Source organism: Microcaecilia unicolor, chromosome 11, assembly GCF_901765095.1.
Source record: "Microcaecilia unicolor chromosome 11, aMicUni1.1, whole genome shotgun sequence".
Taxonomy (NCBI): Eukaryota; Metazoa; Chordata; class Amphibia; order Gymnophiona; family Siphonopidae; genus Microcaecilia; species Microcaecilia unicolor.
In genome coordinates, this window is record NC_044041.1 from 72,529,426 (window position 1) to 72,549,507 (window position 20,082).

Genomic DNA, 20,082 nt, shown 5'->3' on the forward strand with positions numbered 1-20,082 from the left:
GTAGAGAAGGGAAACATGGGAGGGGAGGACTCTATTGACTTGGCAACCCAATCAATCTGCATCCCCATGTCTTTAAATGTACTTTGAAAGTTTTAAACAAGAGAGAACTACGAACAGGGAGAGGGAGCCTATTCCAGATGAATGGCATGAAAAAAAAAAAAACCACTCCACCTAGTTGACTCATAGTGAGCAAGCTTAGGCCCAGGAAGGATGAGCTGTTGATCATTTATGGAACACAGGATTCTGGCAGGTGTGTAGGGAATATTAAGACTAGATAAATACCCCAGACTACCTGTTCGGAAAGCCTTGAAGGTCAATATTGCTATTTTGTATATGATCCTTTGCTCCATGGGCAGCCAATGATACTGTTTCAATAGGGGTGTGGTATGGTCTGTACGGTGGGCACAACAGAGCAGTCTAATGGCCACGTTCTAAAGGGTCTGTAACGTCTTTAGTGATCTAGGAGGTGATCCAGTGTAAATTATATCGTGGTAGTCTAGGTGGGATAAAGAAAGAGAGAAGTGTATGGAACCTTGTAGGGTAAAAGAAATGGTGAATGCTGCATAATTGGCGAAAAACAGAAAAACTTACTTTCGTTAAGTGGGAAATTTGGGGTAAAAATGAAAAGGAAGAGAAAAAATAATTCTTAAATAGCCAAAACTCTATACTGGTGGGATCAGTGTTCCAAAAAGGGTAAGAGGAGAGGAAGGGGGAGTTATGGACCCAGAGAGCCAACATACAATTCTTTTCTCTTTATTGCTTATTAGTTTGTATTCAGACAGCCACTTGGAAGCTGAGTCTAGGCAAGTTTGAAGCGGGGCAAGTGAGGAGGAGAAAGAATTAGCTGGATATATGAGAAAAATGTAATCAGCATAAAAGTAGGCTGAAATACCAGAGGCTTGGATGAGGGCAGTGAAAGGACTCAAGAATTGTCCTGTTACTAGTGGTGAGCCCTTAGGTTCCTTAAGGCCCCGCAAGACCTCAGAGGACAGCCGTGCACCCCGAATCTTCACCCGCGGCGGCCGCCGTTCACCAAGGGTTGAGCCCCCAGCTGCAGGCGGCCAGCAGGACTGCTGGAACCGCGGGGTGACGGCTGACCTGGTGGGTAGTCAGCAACGCAGTCTCTAAAGGGTAGCTAGCAAGGGCGGCTAGCACTCCGAGAGGACAAGTAGCACAGTCTCTCAAAGGTGGCTAGCAAGGCGGCTAGCACTCCGAGAGGACAAGTAGCACAGTCTCTGAATAGCAGCTAGCAAGGGCGGCTAGCACTCCGAGAGGACAAGTAGCACAGTCTCTGAATAGCAGCTAGCAAGGGCGGCTAGCACTCCGAGAGGACAAGTAGCACAGTCTCTGAATAGCAGCTAGCAAGGGCGGCTAGCACTCCGAGAGGACAAGTAGCACAGTCTCTGAGTAGCAGCTAGCAAGGGCGGCTAGCACTCCAACAAACCCACTGTGCCGGCTTCAGCATACACGAAACGGAAGCAATTGAGTCCTCTAGTCCTTCTGTTTAAATATCGCGCTGCCCCGCCCCCTCCCCGGGAGAGGAACCAACCAACCCGATCCTGGAAGGCAATGGAGCCTCCGGATTGGCCGGCCCGCCCTCCAGGCGGAGTTTTAGCCCCGGCGCGCCAATCCGGCGGGAGGTAGGTGGAGCCTCCGCGCTGGCCTGCCCCGGGAGGCGTCGGCGCCGCCATCTTGGCCGGCGCAACGCTCTGCTCTCCGAGGCCGGCGCTCGCTCCAGCGGGTCGCCGGTCTCGGCTCGACCCGCGGCAGTGCCGGCCTCTCCGGAGGTCCACCCTCACAGCCCTGGACGCCGCGAGGCCCGCCGACCATCGCCCCCCACAACAGGAGCGCAGGTAGGAACGTGGAACGGGACAAGAATAAGTTAAAAAGGAGTGAGTAAAGGATTGAGCATTGTCAGACACCACAGTCACAGTGTAAATCCCTTTTTCCAGAGATGGTCAGCTGTGAGAACTTGAAAAGAATGGTGAGATACAAAAGAGGTGAAAAGGGAAAGTACAACCCCAGGTATTCCCAGAAATGATAAATACCGTAGGTAAAAAGTAGAGGGTGATTAACAAGGCCAAAAGTTGTAGATGGGCTATGGATCAATCGGTCTGCCCCAGTATGTCTATTTTTATATTATCATTATGCGGTAAATGGGGTAGAGAAGGTGAGATACTGAACATATGGGGGGGGGGGGGGGGGCAAAGAAGGGTAGCGGAGCAGGGTTTGGGCCTTCAGCAACCTGGGTGGGGGCGCACGTCACATACCCCTTGGCCAGCCCAGTACAATCGCAAATCAAGCTGGAAGACGAACCTTATCCCGCAGAATAGCAGAAACTGCAGGAGAATTTTTTCATGCTTGTTGCAGAATCCTCATAAACTTGGGGGCTGTAAAATTTAACGTTTAGTTTCTGGAATGCAACTTCATGGTTTCACTAAAGCTCCTAAGGTTATCAATAGAAATCAAACAAAATAAAACATGGAAAAGAAAATAAGATGATACCTTTTTTATTGGACATAACTTAATACATTATTTCTTGATTAGCTTTCGAAGGTTGCCCTTCTTCATCAGATCGGAAATAAGCAAATGTGCTAGCTGACAGTGTATATAAGTGAAAACATTCAAGCATTACTATGACAGTCTGAAAGGGTGGGAGGATGGGGTGGGTAGGTGGTATGCATATCATTGATATTCTAACAGGATGGGTGTGGATAGGTGAGGGGTGGGGTGATCAACAGAGACATACAGCTTTATGGTTTATAATGGGCTAGGAACCCCAGATTCCTGTTAAGTCCTTTCTGTTGGATGTTAAAATATTCAATCAGTCTGACTTCAAAAGTCTTACGTTCTTGTATGGTTTTAAAGTTACCTTTCAGGATTCTCACTGTGAAGTCACTGGTACAGTGTCCTGGTCCTGTAAAATGTTGACCAACAGGTGTGGGAACTGTACTGGCACCAGTATTGTTCATGTGATGTCCTAAAAATAAACATTAAAATTCAAACGCTCTTTTTTTTGTAATACTGGTACCAACAAAATAATCAATTGATGATAAAAAAGAAATATATTGTCTCAGTCCTCCTACAATGACAACCATCATCGCTCCACGTGTGGCTAGAACGCATGGAATTCGTTCCTTCCTGCCTACAAATCCCACAATCCCTCCCAGGCCCAGCCGCAGCAAACTTTCCGCTGTACAACTTGTACTTCTGGCGAAGAGGAGACGGACTGACGGAGGAGGCAGAGTCTACAGCACATCGAACGCCCCTTCCGCCAATCGTGTCGCTATTTTTGCGACTTTTTGGCACTATTGGGCTGCAACATTTTACGCCACCTGGCAAACGACACTCCGCCTTGGACATAAAGACTACGAGTCCTAGCAGCCCTTGGGTGTGGAAGGTCCCTTACGTTGCAGTCCTGAGTACGTGCGGGTGTTTGTAGTGTGCCTGCAGGGATTCCAGCGTTGTCAGCGTGTAGTGAGGGAGACCGGAGATATCGCTGCCGCTGGGACAGGGACCCAACCGACAGCCGCCATGATCGAGGAAGCCAGCGAGGTGTTTGAGAATATGCTAAAGGCCTCCTTCCCGCTCAGCTTCATTGTCTTCCTGCCCGCGGTGCTGTTGTTTGTGTCCCCGCTGCCGGTTGAGGCTGCCCATGAGTTCACGGTGTACCGCATGCAGCAGTACGATCTGCAAGGCCAGCCATACGGTGTGTTATTACTGCTACCCCCAGACGACAGACATATTTTATATACCTCTCCACTCTGACCCCCCCCCATTTATTTTCTCATATTACTCACTGACACACTCGCTTCCATATCCCCTCCTACATTAGTAACATAACCCTCATACCTCACTAGCAAACGCCTCATATCCCTAGCACTCGGATACTCCCAAACCCCCTACATATCTCACCATTTACCCACCACCCACGCTCACTGACCCCCCTATATGGCTATATAGATACCCACCTCACACTGACATGTACCCCCTACACACCCCTGTTGACATATCCTTATATATCCTGTACATCAGAGATGGGCAACCATGGTCCTCGAGGGCCACAGCCCAGTCCTGGTTTTCAAGCAGTACATGTGAATCAATCTCTTGCATATTCATTGTGGAAATCTTGAAAAGCCAACCGGGTTGTGGCCCTCAAGGTTTGTGGTTGACCACCCTTCTGCTACACTTCACATCCCCTCATTTACACTCCCACACCACACTGATAAATTCCACACTCCAGACTGTCCATACCACTCCCAACTTACTGTCAAATAACTCCTATACCCATTCCCTCACTGATATAACTCTACGTACCTTGCATACACACCCAACCCACAATAACATATGCCCTTGTATTACACCACCCCATTCCCTAATGACACACCCTCATACACCTCCCTACCTGCATACTCCTATATACCCTTACTCCCCCCCCCCATTGTCACCATGATATACTCCTCCCACACATACCCTCAAATAAACACACCTCGCATATATCTCCCTTTCCCACTCTCCCCCCTGCTTACATATCCTTCTTCTTTGTCATCGGCAAATTAATCCAGGAGCTTGTGAATTATGACAGCCTATCAGCAGGTGGAGATGGAGAAGATCAAACTGTCATATTGATAGATCAGTGTGCATTCTGCTAAATCAGTATCTGGTTACCATGTCGCTCCCCTCCCCAACGCCCCCCTCCTTCCTGCAGTTCCTTCCCTCTGCTTCCTCACAGGACTGAAGTAAAAAAAAATAAAATAAAGGCTAGGTGCAGACTTCTGCCCTTGTAACAAACAAACAGACCTCCAATTAAATCTGCAAGTCAAAGATGATCACCCTTGTTGAATTCTCAGAGAAACTGGCTGTCTGGGGTTTTGCACCATTTGGGTGAGTAGTCCTTTAAATTTTTATTATCTATCAGAGTCTGTGTGGCTAAGGGTTTTACTTTCTTTTTCTTCGAGGCAGTGGCTTAATCGTGGTTCTTGTGTTGGGAAGAATACTTCATTTTTCTGTGGCATTTGCTTTGGGGGCCATGTCTGTGCAAGCAGGGCCATCAGGTTCCAGGGCGGGTCAATAATTGGCATGTCCTCCGTCTCTCCTCAGCACTGCTCCATTGTTGGCTACCACAGCTATCTTGGATATCTCCGACTATGCCCCTGTGGGCCAGTTCCTTGCTTTCTCTTAAGCAGTGCCTATCTTGTTGAGCTCTGTGGTCAGGGGCAGCCTCTTCAGCTGTTTCTGGGTCTGAGCACCCCTCTCAGGAGCCCTTTTCTCAGGAGTTCATTCTCCTGCTGTATCAGACTTATTTATTGAAGCACTCCTATCTCATTTTGGAGTCCCTGCAAGTTGCTCAGCCTCTGCAATTTGGCATGTCTGCCAAGAAAGGGTAGGTGGAGAATTTTACAGAGGTGGATTCTGTTGTCCCACCTTCTCCTTCTGATGGTGGGATTTCAGTGGCTTCATTTCACTCTTTTAACTGAGTCCCTGGAGGAGGATAAACTGTTGCCTATTGAGGCCGATGAACCTACAGCTAGTTTTTCACAGAGAGAAATTGCCTTCCTTTATAACTAAAGTACTGGAGGTCTTCAATATTGCTTCTGCAGCTAATTCTAATATTGCTAGTACAAAGAAGCCACCTAAATCTTTTCCAATTCATGAGGCTATGCAGGAATTAATTTTGACCCACTGGGCCACTTCAGACACCAGTTTGAGGGTGGCTCGGGCTAGCCTTTACCCTGTGGCGCAGAATGAACTGGAGAAGCTTAAATTGCCCAAAGTGGATTCCTTAGTGACAGCAGTGACGAAGAAGACTACCCTTCTGGTGATCGGGTCTCAGTAGTCCAGTGTCATGGTGGGTCTGGCTTTTCCTTCCTGGAGAGGCCATCAGCTTTGCCATGTTCATTGCCCTTCCAGTGCTTATAACAGAAGTTTTTATCACACTCAGTACATGCTAACAGTTTTAATCTTGTATTCTTCATTTTGTGAAAAGTGAGGAGTATCATCTGACAGAAGCTTTTACCACACTCAGCACATGTGAATGTTAGGTGTGATTTATGAATAAAGCTTTTTCTACATTCAGTGCATGTAAACAGTTTCTTCCCTGAATATATTCTGTGCTGCTTTGACAATAATTTCCTGCAACTGAAACTTTGTTTACACTTTGTAGTTGAAACTGGTCTCTCTCCTGGGTGAAATTTTGCATTTCTTGTGGAGCTTTCTTCCTGGTTGAAGCTACTGTCATAAACAGGATATAAAGATATTCTATTATTAGTGTTTTTCTGATATTTTGTAATGTTTTATTGATACAGTTTTTCCCGTATTCTATACTTGTATAGGTTCCAGAGTGGAGGAGTAGCCTAGTGGTTAGTGCAGTGGACTTTGATCCTGGGGAACTGAGTTTGATTCCCACTGCAGCTCCTTGTGACTCTAGGCAAGTCACTTAACCCTCCATTGCCCCTGGTACAAAATAAGTACCTGAATATATGTAAACTACTTTGAATGTAGTTGCAAAAACCTCAGAAAGGCGGTATATCAAGTCCTATTTCCCTTTCCCCTTTATTATTTTTCAGGGGCTGCTTTAGCTCTTTCTTCATACTGAAATCTTTCTCAGACTTAGAGCATGTAAAATGTCTCTCTTTATACATGTTTCCTTTTGTTCTAGTTCTACCTTTTGACTGAGAAGTTTTTTCACAGTCTGTACACTTAAATAGTCTCTCTTCAGTGTCAGATCCCTCTGGTAATGTCTCTAAGAGGTCAGGTATGGGCTCGCTATCCTGACACTCTTCTGCTAGGCTGCACACAGCTAGCACCATAACTATGCGATTTGCATAGGCCTTTAACATATTTACATGAAAAGTACACTGCTTTTTGTCTTGAGAGTTCATAGATATAACATAGTTTGTATCATTCAGGCGCCTTATGACCTTGTAAGGTCCCACCAAATTAGTTTGAAGTTTATTGTGATGAACTGGGACTAAAGTATCTGCTGGCCCTCATAAAACTCTCTATTTCGGGCCTTACGATCATACCAGGTTGTTTGCTTAGTCTGGGCTGCCTGCAAGTTATCTCTAACAAAGCCCACAAGTTCTTGTAATCTCTGCCGCATATTAACTACATATTCAATTACAGGGGTGTCAAAGGTATCAACTTTCCACTCCCAATGTTCTCTTTTTAGGTCAAGGGGCCCTCTCACCCTCTGGCCATAAAGCAACTCAAATGGGGAGAACCCTGTAGACTCCTGAGGTACTTCTCTGTATGCAAACAGTAGGTAGGGTAAGTATTTTTCCCAGTCTCAGTCTCCTGTCTCTACAAAAGTCTTCAACATATGTTTTAATGTACCATTAAATCTCTCCACCAACCCATTAGTTTCAGGGTGATATGGTATGGTATGTACAGATTTCATGCCACAGTTGTGCCCACAGATTTTGGATCAGCTCATACATAAACTGTGTCCGTCTTTGAGTATTTCTCGTGGATATCCTACTCGGTGAAAATATTTCTAGCAGGGCAGTGGTAATTTTCTCTGATTCTATGTAGAATAAGGCTACCGCTTCAGGGTATCTGGTAGCAAAAGTCCACCAATATATTTATTTTCAAAGTCCAGCTAGGAACAGCTTGAGGCCTTACTATATCCACAGCTATTCTCTCAAAGGGCTCACTGATAATGGGTAGAGGTGTCAGGGGAGCTCAGGGGTAATCTTGGGTCTAACCCACTCTTTGGCATGTATCATAGGTTCGACAATAGTCAGCTACGGCTCAAAATACTCCCGGCCAATAGAGGTTCTGTGTCAGTCTAGTGTGTGTCACTCCCTGATGTCCTGCTAGTGGAATGTTGTGTGCAATCTGTAGAAGTTGTTCTCTGTATGCCCTGGGCACTATAAGCTGCTTTCCTGTTGTCCAGGGCCTATTAGGATCAATAGGATCAGTCCCTCTGTACAACAAGACCCCTTTCCATAGGATACGATCTTTACAAGTCTTACTGATTGGTTGCTCAGCCCTCTGCCTCAGGGCTTCTAGGTCAGGGTCAGAGCGCTGTGCTTCCTGAAAAGGATGTCTCTGTCCTATATCAGTATCCATATTTGGAAGGGTTTCTACTGGTGACCCTGACAAATCAGGGTCATCCATCTGATCAAGAGTGTGCCAGTTAAGTTAGGCTGTTCCATACTTACGGCCTCGGTCATCTCTGGAACTGGTGCTGCTGGAAGATTCCCTCTGGAACTGGTGTTGCTGGAAAATTCCCTCCTGGTTGCAGATTCCCATGTTTCTTTGGAGTTCCCAACCATGGAAATGGGTTTAGTTTATCTGGCTGATGCTTTGCATGATCTGGTTAGAGCTTCGGCCAAAAAAAAATGGCCTTAGCGATTACAGCAAGGCATTTATTATGGCTTTGCCACTGGACAGTGGCATCTTGCCAAGCTGCAACTCCTCTTTAGAGAGGATTTGGAGAAACTAGCCAAAGATTTGGGGGACACAAAGACTCAGCATTTACCTGAGGACAAGACTAAGGGTTCCTTCAAGCCTAATCATTCTTGTTCTCGGTTTAAGGATTCAAAGTGATAAAGAGCTGGCCATTCTGCCTTTCAAAGGCCCAGACCTAAGCAGTCCTTTCACTCTGACAAGTGGGCCTTTAGCCAGTCTGCCAGGTTCTTCTCTTCCCCCTGTTCCTCACAATGATGGGTGCTAGTCCACTCTTTGGTTGCAACAATAGGAGGGCGCCTGACCATTTTTTATGAAGAATGGACCAAGATCATATCCGACCAATGGGTCTTGGATATTATCGGAGAAGATTACAAATTAGAGTTCTCTTCTCCCATCGAAGGTTTATTCTTGGAGTCCCTGTGCAAAGCCTTGCACAAACAGGCCGTTCTTTCCACTCTTCAGTCCTTGCAAGATCTGGGAGCACTGATTCCAGTGCCATATTCTAAGCATGGTCAAGGTCATTACTCCGTTTACTTTGTAGTACCAAAGAAAGGAGGTTCCTATCATCTGGTACTCAACTTGAAGAGGGTCAACAGATTTCTTTGTGTCAAGCATTTCAGAATGGAGACATTATGCTTGGTGATGGCAGCTGTTCAGCCAGGAGAATTCTTTACTTCATTAGATCTCAAGGAGGCCTGCCTTCATATTCCTGTTTGGCCTCATCATCAGCACTTCTTGCGCTTTGCAATCCTGGTTCAACACTTCCAATTCCAGGCAATGCCACTTGGGCTCATTACTGCTCCCAGGATTTTCTTGAAAGTCATAGTAGTGGTAGCGGTCTTTTTGCAGAAAGAAGGGGTGCATCCCTGTCTGGATGACTGGTTGATCATGGCATTCTCGATTAAGGATGGTCATCAAGTCACTGCCAGGGTAATTGGCCGCTTGCAGCTCTTAGGTTCGGTAATCAATTTTGCTAAACCCATTTGGTTTGTGTCCATCAACCAGCAGGTGGAGATAGAGAACTGAAAACTGAGCTGAGGCATATTGGCATCTAGTCCAGCTCCTCAGTATTTTCTATCTCCAGCAGGTGGACGAACACACTTTTCGACCACTGGTTCCGAGTGATTTGCTTCGCGGATTTACTTCTTCTCTCCCTTCACGTCTCCCCTGTTTCCTATGGAATTGTCCTTTTTCAACAGAACAACCTTAAAAAAAAAAAAGAGGTTTACTAGAGAGCGTGGGACAGAGTATTGGTCCTGATTCTTTGTCATCTGTGGTAAGACTTATGGAGACTGTTGGGAGCAGTCAGCAGTAGTAAGTCTGACTAAAGTTTGACTCGGAACTGCTTGGAAGGCTGCAAGTTCTACTTGATGCAGGGGAGGGATCCTGACTCACCACTTGGGACTGCATTGTGCTGCGCTTGAGCCAGTCGGGGTGAATGATGACCCCTGTGGAGGCAGTTAAGTAGTTTTCCCGCTGTGGGACCCACCGACTGGCATTGGAGCATTGCACTGCGTGCAAGCCAGGACTTTCACGAGACATGGGGGAAATGGTCAGCAGCAGCATGTCCAGATTTGGCACAGCTTCCGAATATGCTGGGAACTTCGGGCTCTCTGTCAGGGCCAGTGCACAGTTTGACGCAGGAGAGTGTGGGATCGGGAAGCATTTTGTCTGGTCCAGCTGGTTCTGTTTGATCACACGTGAAGCAGAGCCGCCATTTTACAACCTCAGGGCTCGACAGAGCATTCAGTTGCATTGGGATCTTTGTTTTCTCCGGAGTTTATATTGCTCTTACACCAGGCCTATTTATTGAAACAGGGACAGTCAGAGTTGCTGCAAGGTGATTAATTTTCTTGCCTTGCTGCCCTTCTGGCTCCTAAGAGGTCGCATTTAGCTTCATCTGCCCACTCCTGGAGGTCTATCTCTGCTTCTCCCTCCTTATCTGATGTGGCTTGGTCTATTCAGAGGAGCCATTGTTGAAGGAGCCATTTGAGGAGGGACATTACCTGAAAGTATTTTCATAAAGAGGAGCTCAGTACTCTTAGTTTTGAGGCATTGGTGGTGCTTTCCATTGAGGAGCCTTCTGCTTCGGTGTCAGGAGTTTCATTTTCGTTGATCATGAATGGGCTTGGAGGTCCTTCTAAGGCCTTTCTGATGCATCCAGACATTCAAGACCTGATTATAGCAGAATAAGTCTTGTTGGCTGTGGGGCTGAGATTAAGAAGTGCCATCGTTCACCTCAACCTGTTGGTTCCAGAGGAGAAAGAGAAATTGCAGCTTCCAGGGTGGACTCTCTTGTTAGGGTGGTGACTAAGAAGACCACCTTGCCGTTGGAATGGGGCATTGCCATAAATCTACAGGATAGGAAGCTAGAAGGCTGACTGAAACAAGCCTTTGAAGTGGCTTTTTGGGCATTCAAGTGACAATGTGCAGCTCATTCATTACTAGAGCATACCTGAAGTGGGGGCAGCAGCCTGCAACACAAGACTGGCGCCATACTGTCCAGCTGGAAGCAGAGTTGGCCTACTTAGCGGATGCTGTTTATGACATGTTATGGCCCATAGTATGTTTTTGGTTGTCAAGGCACATTGGCAACTGTAGTTGTGGCATTAGGCAGTGGATGCAGCGTCAAAGTCATGTCTAGTTAAACTACCCTTTTAGTGCAAATGATTATTTGGAGAAGATCTCAGTAACTTGGTGAAAGAACTGGGAGAGACTAAGCCACAGCTGTTGCCTGAGGAAAAGCGGAATGCCTCTGGTCGTCTGTCTTCAGGGGGACTCTCTATCTCGATTTTAAGATCAGACTGTACCGGCCTGGTCAATAGTCCCGCTTTCAGGCATGCCAATCATCCTTTCATGTGGACAGGAAGTCCTCCTCTCAGTCTGCTTGAGCGCCTAATGCTTTCTGAGCATCACAATGATGTGTGCAGTAATATGACCTCCAAAAGCACCTTAAGGTGCATTAGTGTTACTACCATATACCCTTCATATACACAGTCACTCTCTGATAATTCCGTACCCTCACCCCTCCCACTGACATACCCTTCCATATAGCCTTCCACACCCCACTGACATACTCTTCTATATATCCCTCCTGGCATACTCTCCATACACAGATAATCCCACTTCATATACCTCTACCCCATCATACGTGTATTTTTATTTATTTATTTAAAAAAATGTGTAGATCACACTATCGTGCAGTTGTAGGTGGTTTCTAAAATATATGCATAATAAAATCTTTACAAATAACACACTATACTTCAATCATATGAGACAAGATGTAACATAAAATACAGCAATTAAAATAAATAAAAATCAAAACTAACATCAGTCCTTAATTGTTAGCAACTATCACCTGCACAGACAAATCTATGGTGCGTTACTGCTGCCCCCAATATTATTTCCTCCTCTCATTGACATATTTTCCTTATGCTCTTCACTCCCAAATCATACACCCTGCATGCAGCAATAGAACTTGCAGGGGTAGCCTTATGATAGAGTACATGGGGAAAGTTTACAGAGTCACAAAGATCTTTGCTGGTGTATCATTTTGTGAGATTTGGCCTGAATCCCAGTTACTGACTATCTTGTCGTACTACAGGCACCAGAAATGCTGTATTGAATACAGAGGCCCGTACATTGGAGGCGGATATTCTGAGCCGCCGCTGTGTGATGATGCGGCTCCTAGATTTCTCCTATGAGAAGTACCAGAAAGTGCTCAGACAATCGGCGGGGGCAGTAGTGATTATCCTACCGGCTAACATGTCAGCTGTGCCCCAAGACATTCTCAGGGTGAGTACATCCAAGAGGATAAGATGGGGCAACAGATTTCACAGCTACAGTAGCAAGTGGCAGTGCCTGTTTTCCAACTAGTGGTGTTGAGGATGTGTCTTGGTGAAAGAGTTCCTCCAGTTCTTGGACTGGCAAGGGTCCTGTAACTGCCTTGGCATGATGTAAGATGAGAGGGATCATAGCTGGAGGGGTATGATGCAGAAAAAAATAGAGGAATAACATGAGACATCAGCTTACTACTCTTTACACAGAATGCCTTGTTTTTTTTTTTTAGCAGAAAACCTTGAATTTGGAAGATGAATGGTGAAAGTATTGCATGGAGCCACAAAATAAGGAAAACAAAAATCTTCCACAAGGAGTCAGCAGACAGACAAAACGAATGGAAGTCGCTGAAGAAATGTGGCGATAAAGTCAGTATACCAATGATGAAGTCTTATCACATTTGTTTATTCATAATTGGTTACACCTCAATGCAACTGAAGACATCATACCCAACATGGGCCATGTTTCAGCACACAGGGGTCCTCTAAAACTCATCCATCGCTACCCCATACAGATAATTTTGTTGTGTGGAGTAGTGCTGGATGACTGCATCGCAGTTCTTTTTGTAGACTACTAGGATACTTTCCCATCCTCCATTTGGTTTTAACCTCCAACTTTTTATCTATGCAAATTTTAGATGACCCCTGAAGAAGGCTTGTGTGGTGAAACATGTCACATGTTGGGTCTGATGTCTTCAGTTGCATTGAGGTCTAACCAATTATGAATAAACAAATGTGATGGACTTCATCATTGGTATATTGACTTTATTTATCATCTTGAACATTTCTTTGGCAACTTCCACACTTGTTTTGTTTGGAAGTATTGCATGACACAGGTTTCTGTGTATCTTAGAATGTGTGGTAGGACATTTTGCATCCTTCACAGAGTGACAGTGCATGTGCATGTTCAGGCTCGCACCTTTCCTTGGTTGCTCAAGGTGAGTTACATTCAGGTGCAGCAGGTGCTTCCCTGACCTCATAGGACCTCTGCTCTCTTTGATGTATTTATTGCACTTGATATACTGCTCTTAGCACTGTAGACAGTTTATAAAAAGAGGGGCTGCAAAGTACAAACAAGAAATGTAAATACTTAAGACCATAAACCAATGGATACATAGAGGGAAAGAACAAGCAAGGGATACATAAGGAGGGCAATTGAGTTCCACAGTCTTTCTCAAACCTCTCATCCTGCAACTTCACCAGAGTGAAGAGTCAGGTTTTGATGTTTTTCTTACATTTACAAAAGCAGATCTTGTTCCTATCTCCCAGGAACAATGTGTTCCATAAAGAAAGTGCTAAGTATGTGAAAGCAGAGCATCTAGTAAGCTCCATTTTAGTTCTGGTTGGTGGGGGGGGGGGGGGTACAGTAAGGAGGAGTCTGGGGACATTGTCTCCAAATGAGTAAGTTTTGCGCATATCATGACGATATTGAACCTCACTCCTAAGCCAGGGCATGTAGAGTATGATCTCAGTCTCTCAAATTTACTGCTAATGCTTACTGTAGTACTTGTATCATGCCAAAGAGAGCATCCATCTGGAGCTTTTAAGATATAACATATATAGGCAATCTATCCAGATTGATATGATTAGAAATTTCCTTCTAATCAAGCCTGTGGCACCTAAAATGATGGGAAGTACTTTTGTATCTTCTTGCTACATTTTCCTGGCTTTGGACTGCAGTTCTTGTGAAGATCTGAGTGATCTTGAAAGAATATAAGGCAGAGGTTTTCAACCCAGTCCTCAGGGCACACCCAGCCAGTTGGGGTTTTCAGGATATCTTTTCACAATAAATTTTGAATTTAATTCAGTAGGAAGCCAGTGTTCCTTGAGTAGAAGTGGAGTGACAATGGAAGATGAGGTAAAAAAGTGCTGATGGGCTTCCTTGTTCTCAGCCTGCGGTTCTCGCCATTTAAATCAATATTTCCCAACCCTCTCCTGGAGGTACACCTAGGTAATTGTGTTTTCAGGATATCCATAATATGCATGAGATTTATTTGTTTCTTTGGATTTTGCTCACACCTTTTCTGTAGTAGCTGAAGGTGAGTTACACTCAGGTATACTGGGCATTTCTCTGTCCCTTGAGGGCTCACAATCTAAGTTTGTATTTGAGGCAGTGGAGGGTTAAGTGACTTTCCCAGGGTCACAAGGAGCAGCAGTGGGATTTGAACCGGCCACCTCTGGATGTCAAGACGTGCTCTAACCACTAGCTTTTGGAAAACACTTGTACTGGGCTGTGCAGATCTGGTCTGATTCCAGCACTGTGCTTTTGATGCCTCTCTCTGTGGGTTTATGGAGGATCTTTGCTGTGGTGGGTGGATGCTTTGATCTCGGGGAAAAAAAGTGTTTAACTGTTTCACTTATCTGTTCTCAGCAATTCATGGAGATAGAGCCAGAGATGGTTGCAATGGAGACCATCGTCCCTGTGTATTTTGCTGTGGAGGATGAAGAGCTGATCTCTATCTATGAACAGACTCTGGCTGCCTCTGCATCTCAAGGCTCTTCCTCTGCAGCTGAAGGTGAGTCTGGGGGGAGGGGGGGGGCAGGTCCAAATTACCACTTAGACCAATTCAGTGCTTCTCCTCTCCCTCGATCTCTCAGTTGCATTTGATCTCATAGATCATGTCCTCTTATTACACGCCTACATCACATCGGCATTGCAGGTCAAGTCTTGGCCTGGTTCCAGTCATATCTCACAGCTAGAGACTATATAGTGAACCACCAAGGAGCTCTACCTAGGTCATTTTCTGTGGCTTGTGGAGTTCAAGGATCCATATTGGCACCAACCGTATTCAACATTTTATGGCACCACTTTTAACCCTTATACAGTCCATAGGCCTTACAGGTTTTGTATATATAGACCTCAATCAAATCTTGACCCCTCTAGATCCTACCAATCTCAATAACAGACTCTCAAAAGTCACTTGGTTAACTGACCACAAGTTAAAGTTGAACACAGAGAAATCCAAGGCCCTCCTATTCTCAGACCCTCATGGCATGGCTCTTTCCACTCCACTTTTACTTTACAATGTACAAATTTCACTAGTTTCCTCCCTAAAACTACTTGGCATCCTACTTGACCATGCTCTTATTTCCAACCACAAATTTCTACTTTGATTCAGTGTTGCTTTTCAATTACTCCTAATTCGATTGATCAGATCGCTTGGCCATCCTCCTGCTCTTCAGACACTAGTCCACTCCCTTGTCCGTTCCCAAATAGACTATTGTAACTCAGTATACAAGGGTCTGAGGCAGAAAAACATACATCGTATTAATTAATTCAAAACACTTCCATCAAACTGATTACAGGAGCAAAAAAATTTGAGCATGTTACACCTCTCCTAAAGGCTGCACATTAGATACCAGTTCCACACAGAATTACCTATAAGGTTCTTCTTTTGGCCTTTTAAAATAAGGAGCACTGGCTCCCCTTCTTTTCTGGTACATCTCCTGTCACCTTATTCTCCATCACTGGCCCTTCATTCATCCGAACAGCATCCTCCTAGTCATACCTTTCTTCTGACAAATTAGATAAGATACCACGTGTCATTCTGTTTTCTCAGTTATGGTCCCCACCCTCTGGAATGCTTTACCTCTTCCCTCTTAGATCGTAGATCTGTTTAGGAAAATTCAAATTGCTAGATGACTGAGGGGTAAAAGGAGCACTCGGGGAAGACAAAGCCATAGCGGAGAGATTAATTGAATTCTTTGCTTCAGTCTTCACTGAGGAAGATTTGGGAGAGATACCGGTGCCAGAAATGGTATTCAGAGAACCTGAATAAAATCTTATAAATCTGCAAGATGTAATGGTGCAATTTGCCTGGACTGGATGGTATTCATCCCAGGGTACTGATAGAATTGAAAAATGAACCTACAGAACTATTGTTAGTAATATGTAATTTATCTTTAAAATCAAGCGTGGTACTGGAAGATTGGAGGGTGGCCAATGTAATTTGAGCATGGATTAATGAGACAAAGCCAACATGGATTTAGTGAAGGGAAATCTTGTCTCACCAATCTATTACATTTCTTTGAAGGAGTGAACAAACATGTGGATAAAGGTGAGCCGGTTGATATTGTGTATCTGGATTTTCAAAAGGAATTTGACAAAGTACCTCATGAAAGAGGTATTATGCGTATTTCTGTAGAAGCAGTAATGCAATTGTGATAGGCTGATAACAGGAGTTTCGGCTTTTATGTCAGCTGGAATCTCCTTGTGGAATGAACTATCTGGCCAGCTTTGGTGATAATCTGACCTTAAGCAGTTTAAAAACTTTGGAAAACAAAACTGTTTATTTTTACATTTTGGTAATTATACATGTCTGTTGTTTGATATTGCGCAATGTTTTTGTATTTGTGGTTGATTTATGAATGTTTTTATGGAAAACACCTAGTTATAGGTGATATGTAAGTTTTTAAAATAAAGAAAAAGTGTTCTATTGTGGATTAAAAACTGCTTAAAAGGTAGAAAACAGAGAGGTTAAATGGTCGGTATTCTCAATGGAGGAAGGGTAGATAGTGGGGTTACCCAGGGGTCTGTGCTGGGACCGCTGCTTTTTAACATATTTATAAATGATCTAGAGATGGGAGTAACTAGTGAGGTAATTAAATTTGCTGACGACACAAAGTTATTCAAAGTTGTTAAATCACAAGAGGATGTGAAAAATTACAAGAGAACCTTGGACAGCCGATCTCTGAAAGCCTTTAGAGTGTTCTAGACCGCTTGTAACTCCAGGAGATTGATCTGAAGACCCCTTTCCTGGAGGGACCAAACTCCTTGAGTGTGAAGCCCATTGACATGAGCTCCCCACCCCAGGAGGGATGCATCCTTTGTCAGCACTTTTTGTGGTTGAGGAATTTGAAATGGATGTCCCAAGGTCAAATTGGATCAAATTGTCCACCACTGAAGGGAATTGTGAAAATTGGTGGACAGCTGGATTGCATCCTCTAGATCCCCCGCAGCTTGATACCACTGGGAAGCTAGGGTCCATTGAGCTGATCTCATGTTAAGACGGGCCATGGGTGTCACATGAACTGTGGAGGCCATATGGCCCAGGAGTCTCAACATCTGCCGAGCTGTGATCTGCTGAGACGCTCTGGCCATGGAAACTAGAGACAGAAGATTGTCTGCTCTCGGCTCCGGGAGATAGGCGTGAGCCGTCTGTGAGTTCAGCAGAGCTCCTATGAATTCTAGTTTTTGAACTGGAAGAAGATGGGACATTGGGTAATTTATAACAAACCCGAGTAGCTGCAGGAGTTGAATAGTCATCTGCGTGGACTGTAGAGTTCCTGCCTCTTAGGTGTTCTTCACCAGCCAATCGTCGAGATAAGGGAACACATGCACCCCCAGTCTGCGTAGCGACGCTGCAACTACTGCCAGGCATTTTATAAAGACCCCGGGCGCAGACGCCAGACCAAAGGGAAGCACACAGTACTGGAAGTGCTGCACTCCCAGACGGAATCGAAGATACCTCCTGTGAGCTGGAAGTATCGGGATGTGTGTATAAGCATCCTTTAAGTCCAGAGAGCATAGCCAATCGTTTTTCTGAATTATGGGAAGAAGGGTGCCCAGGGAAACCATCCTGAACCTCTCTCGGACCAGGAATTTGTTCAGGGCCCTTAGGTCTAGGATGGAACGCATACCCCCTGTTTTCTTTTGCACAAGGAAGTACCTGGAATAGAATCCCAGCTCTTCTTGCCCTGGTGGAATGGGCTCGACCGCATTGGTGCTGAGAAGGGCGGAGAGTTCCTCTGCAAGTACCTGCCTGTGCTGGAAGCTGAAGGACTGATCTCCCGGTGGGCAATTTGGAGGTGTGGAGATCAAATTGAGGAAGTGTCCTTGCCGGACTATTTGAAGAACCCACCGATCGGAGGTTATGAGAGGCCACCGTTGGTGAAAATATTTTAACCTTCCTCTGACTGGCAGATCGTCCGGCACGGACACTTTTATGGCGGTTATGCTCAGCTGAAGCCACTCAAAAGCCCGTCCCTTGCTTTTGCTGGGGAGCCACAGGGGCCTGCCTTGGCACACGCTGTTGACGTGAACGAGTGCGCTGGGGATGAGCCTGAGAATGCTGTCGAGAAGGAGGATTGTACCTGCGCCTATTATAGGCATAGGGAGCACTCTTCCTTCCCCGGAAAAATCGTCTACCAGTTGAGGTAGAGGCAGAAGGCGCCCAGCGGGAGAGATTGTCCATAGCGGTTTCCTGCTGCGTGATCTGATCGACCACCTACTTGACTTTCTGCCAAAAATGTTATTCCCCCCCCCCCCCCCACCCCCGGCAAGGGACATTCGCAATCCGCTGCTGGACTCGATTGTCCAGGTCAGAGGCACGCAGCCATGAGAGTCTGCACATCACTATACCTTGAGCAGCGGTTCTGGATGCAACATCAAAAGAATCGTAAGCACCCCTGTACAGGAATTTACGACACGCCTTCTGCTGCCTGACCACCTCCTGAAAAGGCTTGCCCTGCTCCGGAGGGAGCTTATCAACCAAGTCTGCCAGTTGCTTCACCGTGTTCTGTAAGTGAATGCTCGTGTAGAGCTGGTAAGATTGAATCTTGGCCACGAGCATAGAGGACTGGTAGGCCTTTCTCCCAAAAGAATCCAGGGTTCTAGATTCTCGTCCCGAGGGCGCCGAGGCTAAATCTCTAGAACTCCTGGCTCTCTTGAGAGCGGAATCCACAACCATAGAGTCGTGAGGTAACTGCGACTTCATCAACTCAGGTTCTCCGTGAATCCGATATTGGGACTCAGCTTTTTTGGGGATGGTGGGATTACTTAGTGGTTTCATCCAGTTCCTTAGAAGTGTCTCCTTAAGGACACTATGCAAAGGAGCCATGGATGACTCCTTAGGTGGCGAAGGATAGTCAAGGGCCTCGAGCATCTCAGTCCTGGGCTCATCCTCAGATACCACAGGGAAGGGAATAGCCACAGACATTTCCCAGACAAATGAAGAGAAAGAAAGATTCTCCAGGGGAGAAAGCTTCCTTTCTGGAGAAGGAGTAGGATCAGAGGGAAGACCACAAGACTCCTCGGAAGACCAAAGGGTATTTCTCGGAAGAGAAATACCTGGGATCTTGCCCTTCATCCCACGAGGCATCTTCATCAGTATCAGACAAGAGTTCCTTAACTGCAGTCCAAAACCGGGCCTGTCTCAACACCGAGGAACCATGTCCTTGATGGCGATGCCGAGAAGTCGACTCCCATGCCGGCAGCGATGAAGCTCCCTCCAGCGATGTCGACGGGGAGTCAACTTGGGTGGCAGCCGATGCCGCAGTCGATATCGGCATTGGAGACCTCACCATAGGCATAGAGCCAGCTGGCGCTTCCATCAACAGAGCCGAGGGCGCAAGCACCCCCGGTACCGGAGCAGACTGGCGCAGCAACCCCTCCAGAAGACCTGGAAGAATGGCTCGGATGCACTCGTCTAGAGTCGCTGTCGAGCAAGGCTGTGGGGTCGGTGCAGGAACCGGCGTCAGAACCTTTGGAGGTTGAGGAGGCGGTACCAGGCTGTCAGGAGACTGACGCACCGACACCTCTTGTATGGAGGGCGAGCGATCCTCCCGGCATTGGCGCTTCATGGGTGCCGCATCCTTCGACGCCCCGGAGCTCCCGGTACCGTGCCTGAAAGGAGATTGATGACGATGTTTCTTAGTCTTCGCTGAATGCACGTCATCGATACTCGGTACCGACGAGGAGGACATGGAATCCACACACCTCTTCGGGGTTGGGTCCAAGAGTGGTTGGTCCTGGTGGGCCTGCAGAGCAGGAGTCTTCGAGACAGGTGGAGACCCACTCGACGGCTCACTGCTCCCAGCGTGTGATGGTCTC

At 46.1% G+C, this 20,082-nt stretch overlaps 1 protein-coding gene across 4 annotated transcripts in view; it reads left to right on the forward strand.

Moving 5' to 3' along the window:
- The first annotated feature begins 2,963 nt into the window (after positions 1-2,963).
- The window catches only part of NCLN (nicalin), a 50,523-nt gene continuing 33,404 nt past the window's right edge, over positions 2,964-20,082 (forward strand). The window contains exons 1-3 of one of the 4 annotated variants that reach the window (XM_030218857.1): positions 2,964-3,422; positions 12,020-12,210; positions 14,623-14,767. In XM_030218857.1, coding sequence (XP_030074717.1) covers positions 3,125-3,422; positions 12,020-12,210; positions 14,623-14,767 — 634 coding nt within the window. In that variant the 5' untranslated portion in view covers positions 2,964-3,124. Of the gene's footprint in view, positions 3,710-12,019; positions 12,211-14,622; positions 14,768-20,082 lie in introns of all 4 variants that reach the window. The other 3 variants (XM_030218856.1, XM_030218859.1, XM_030218858.1) reach the window with 3 other exon arrangements.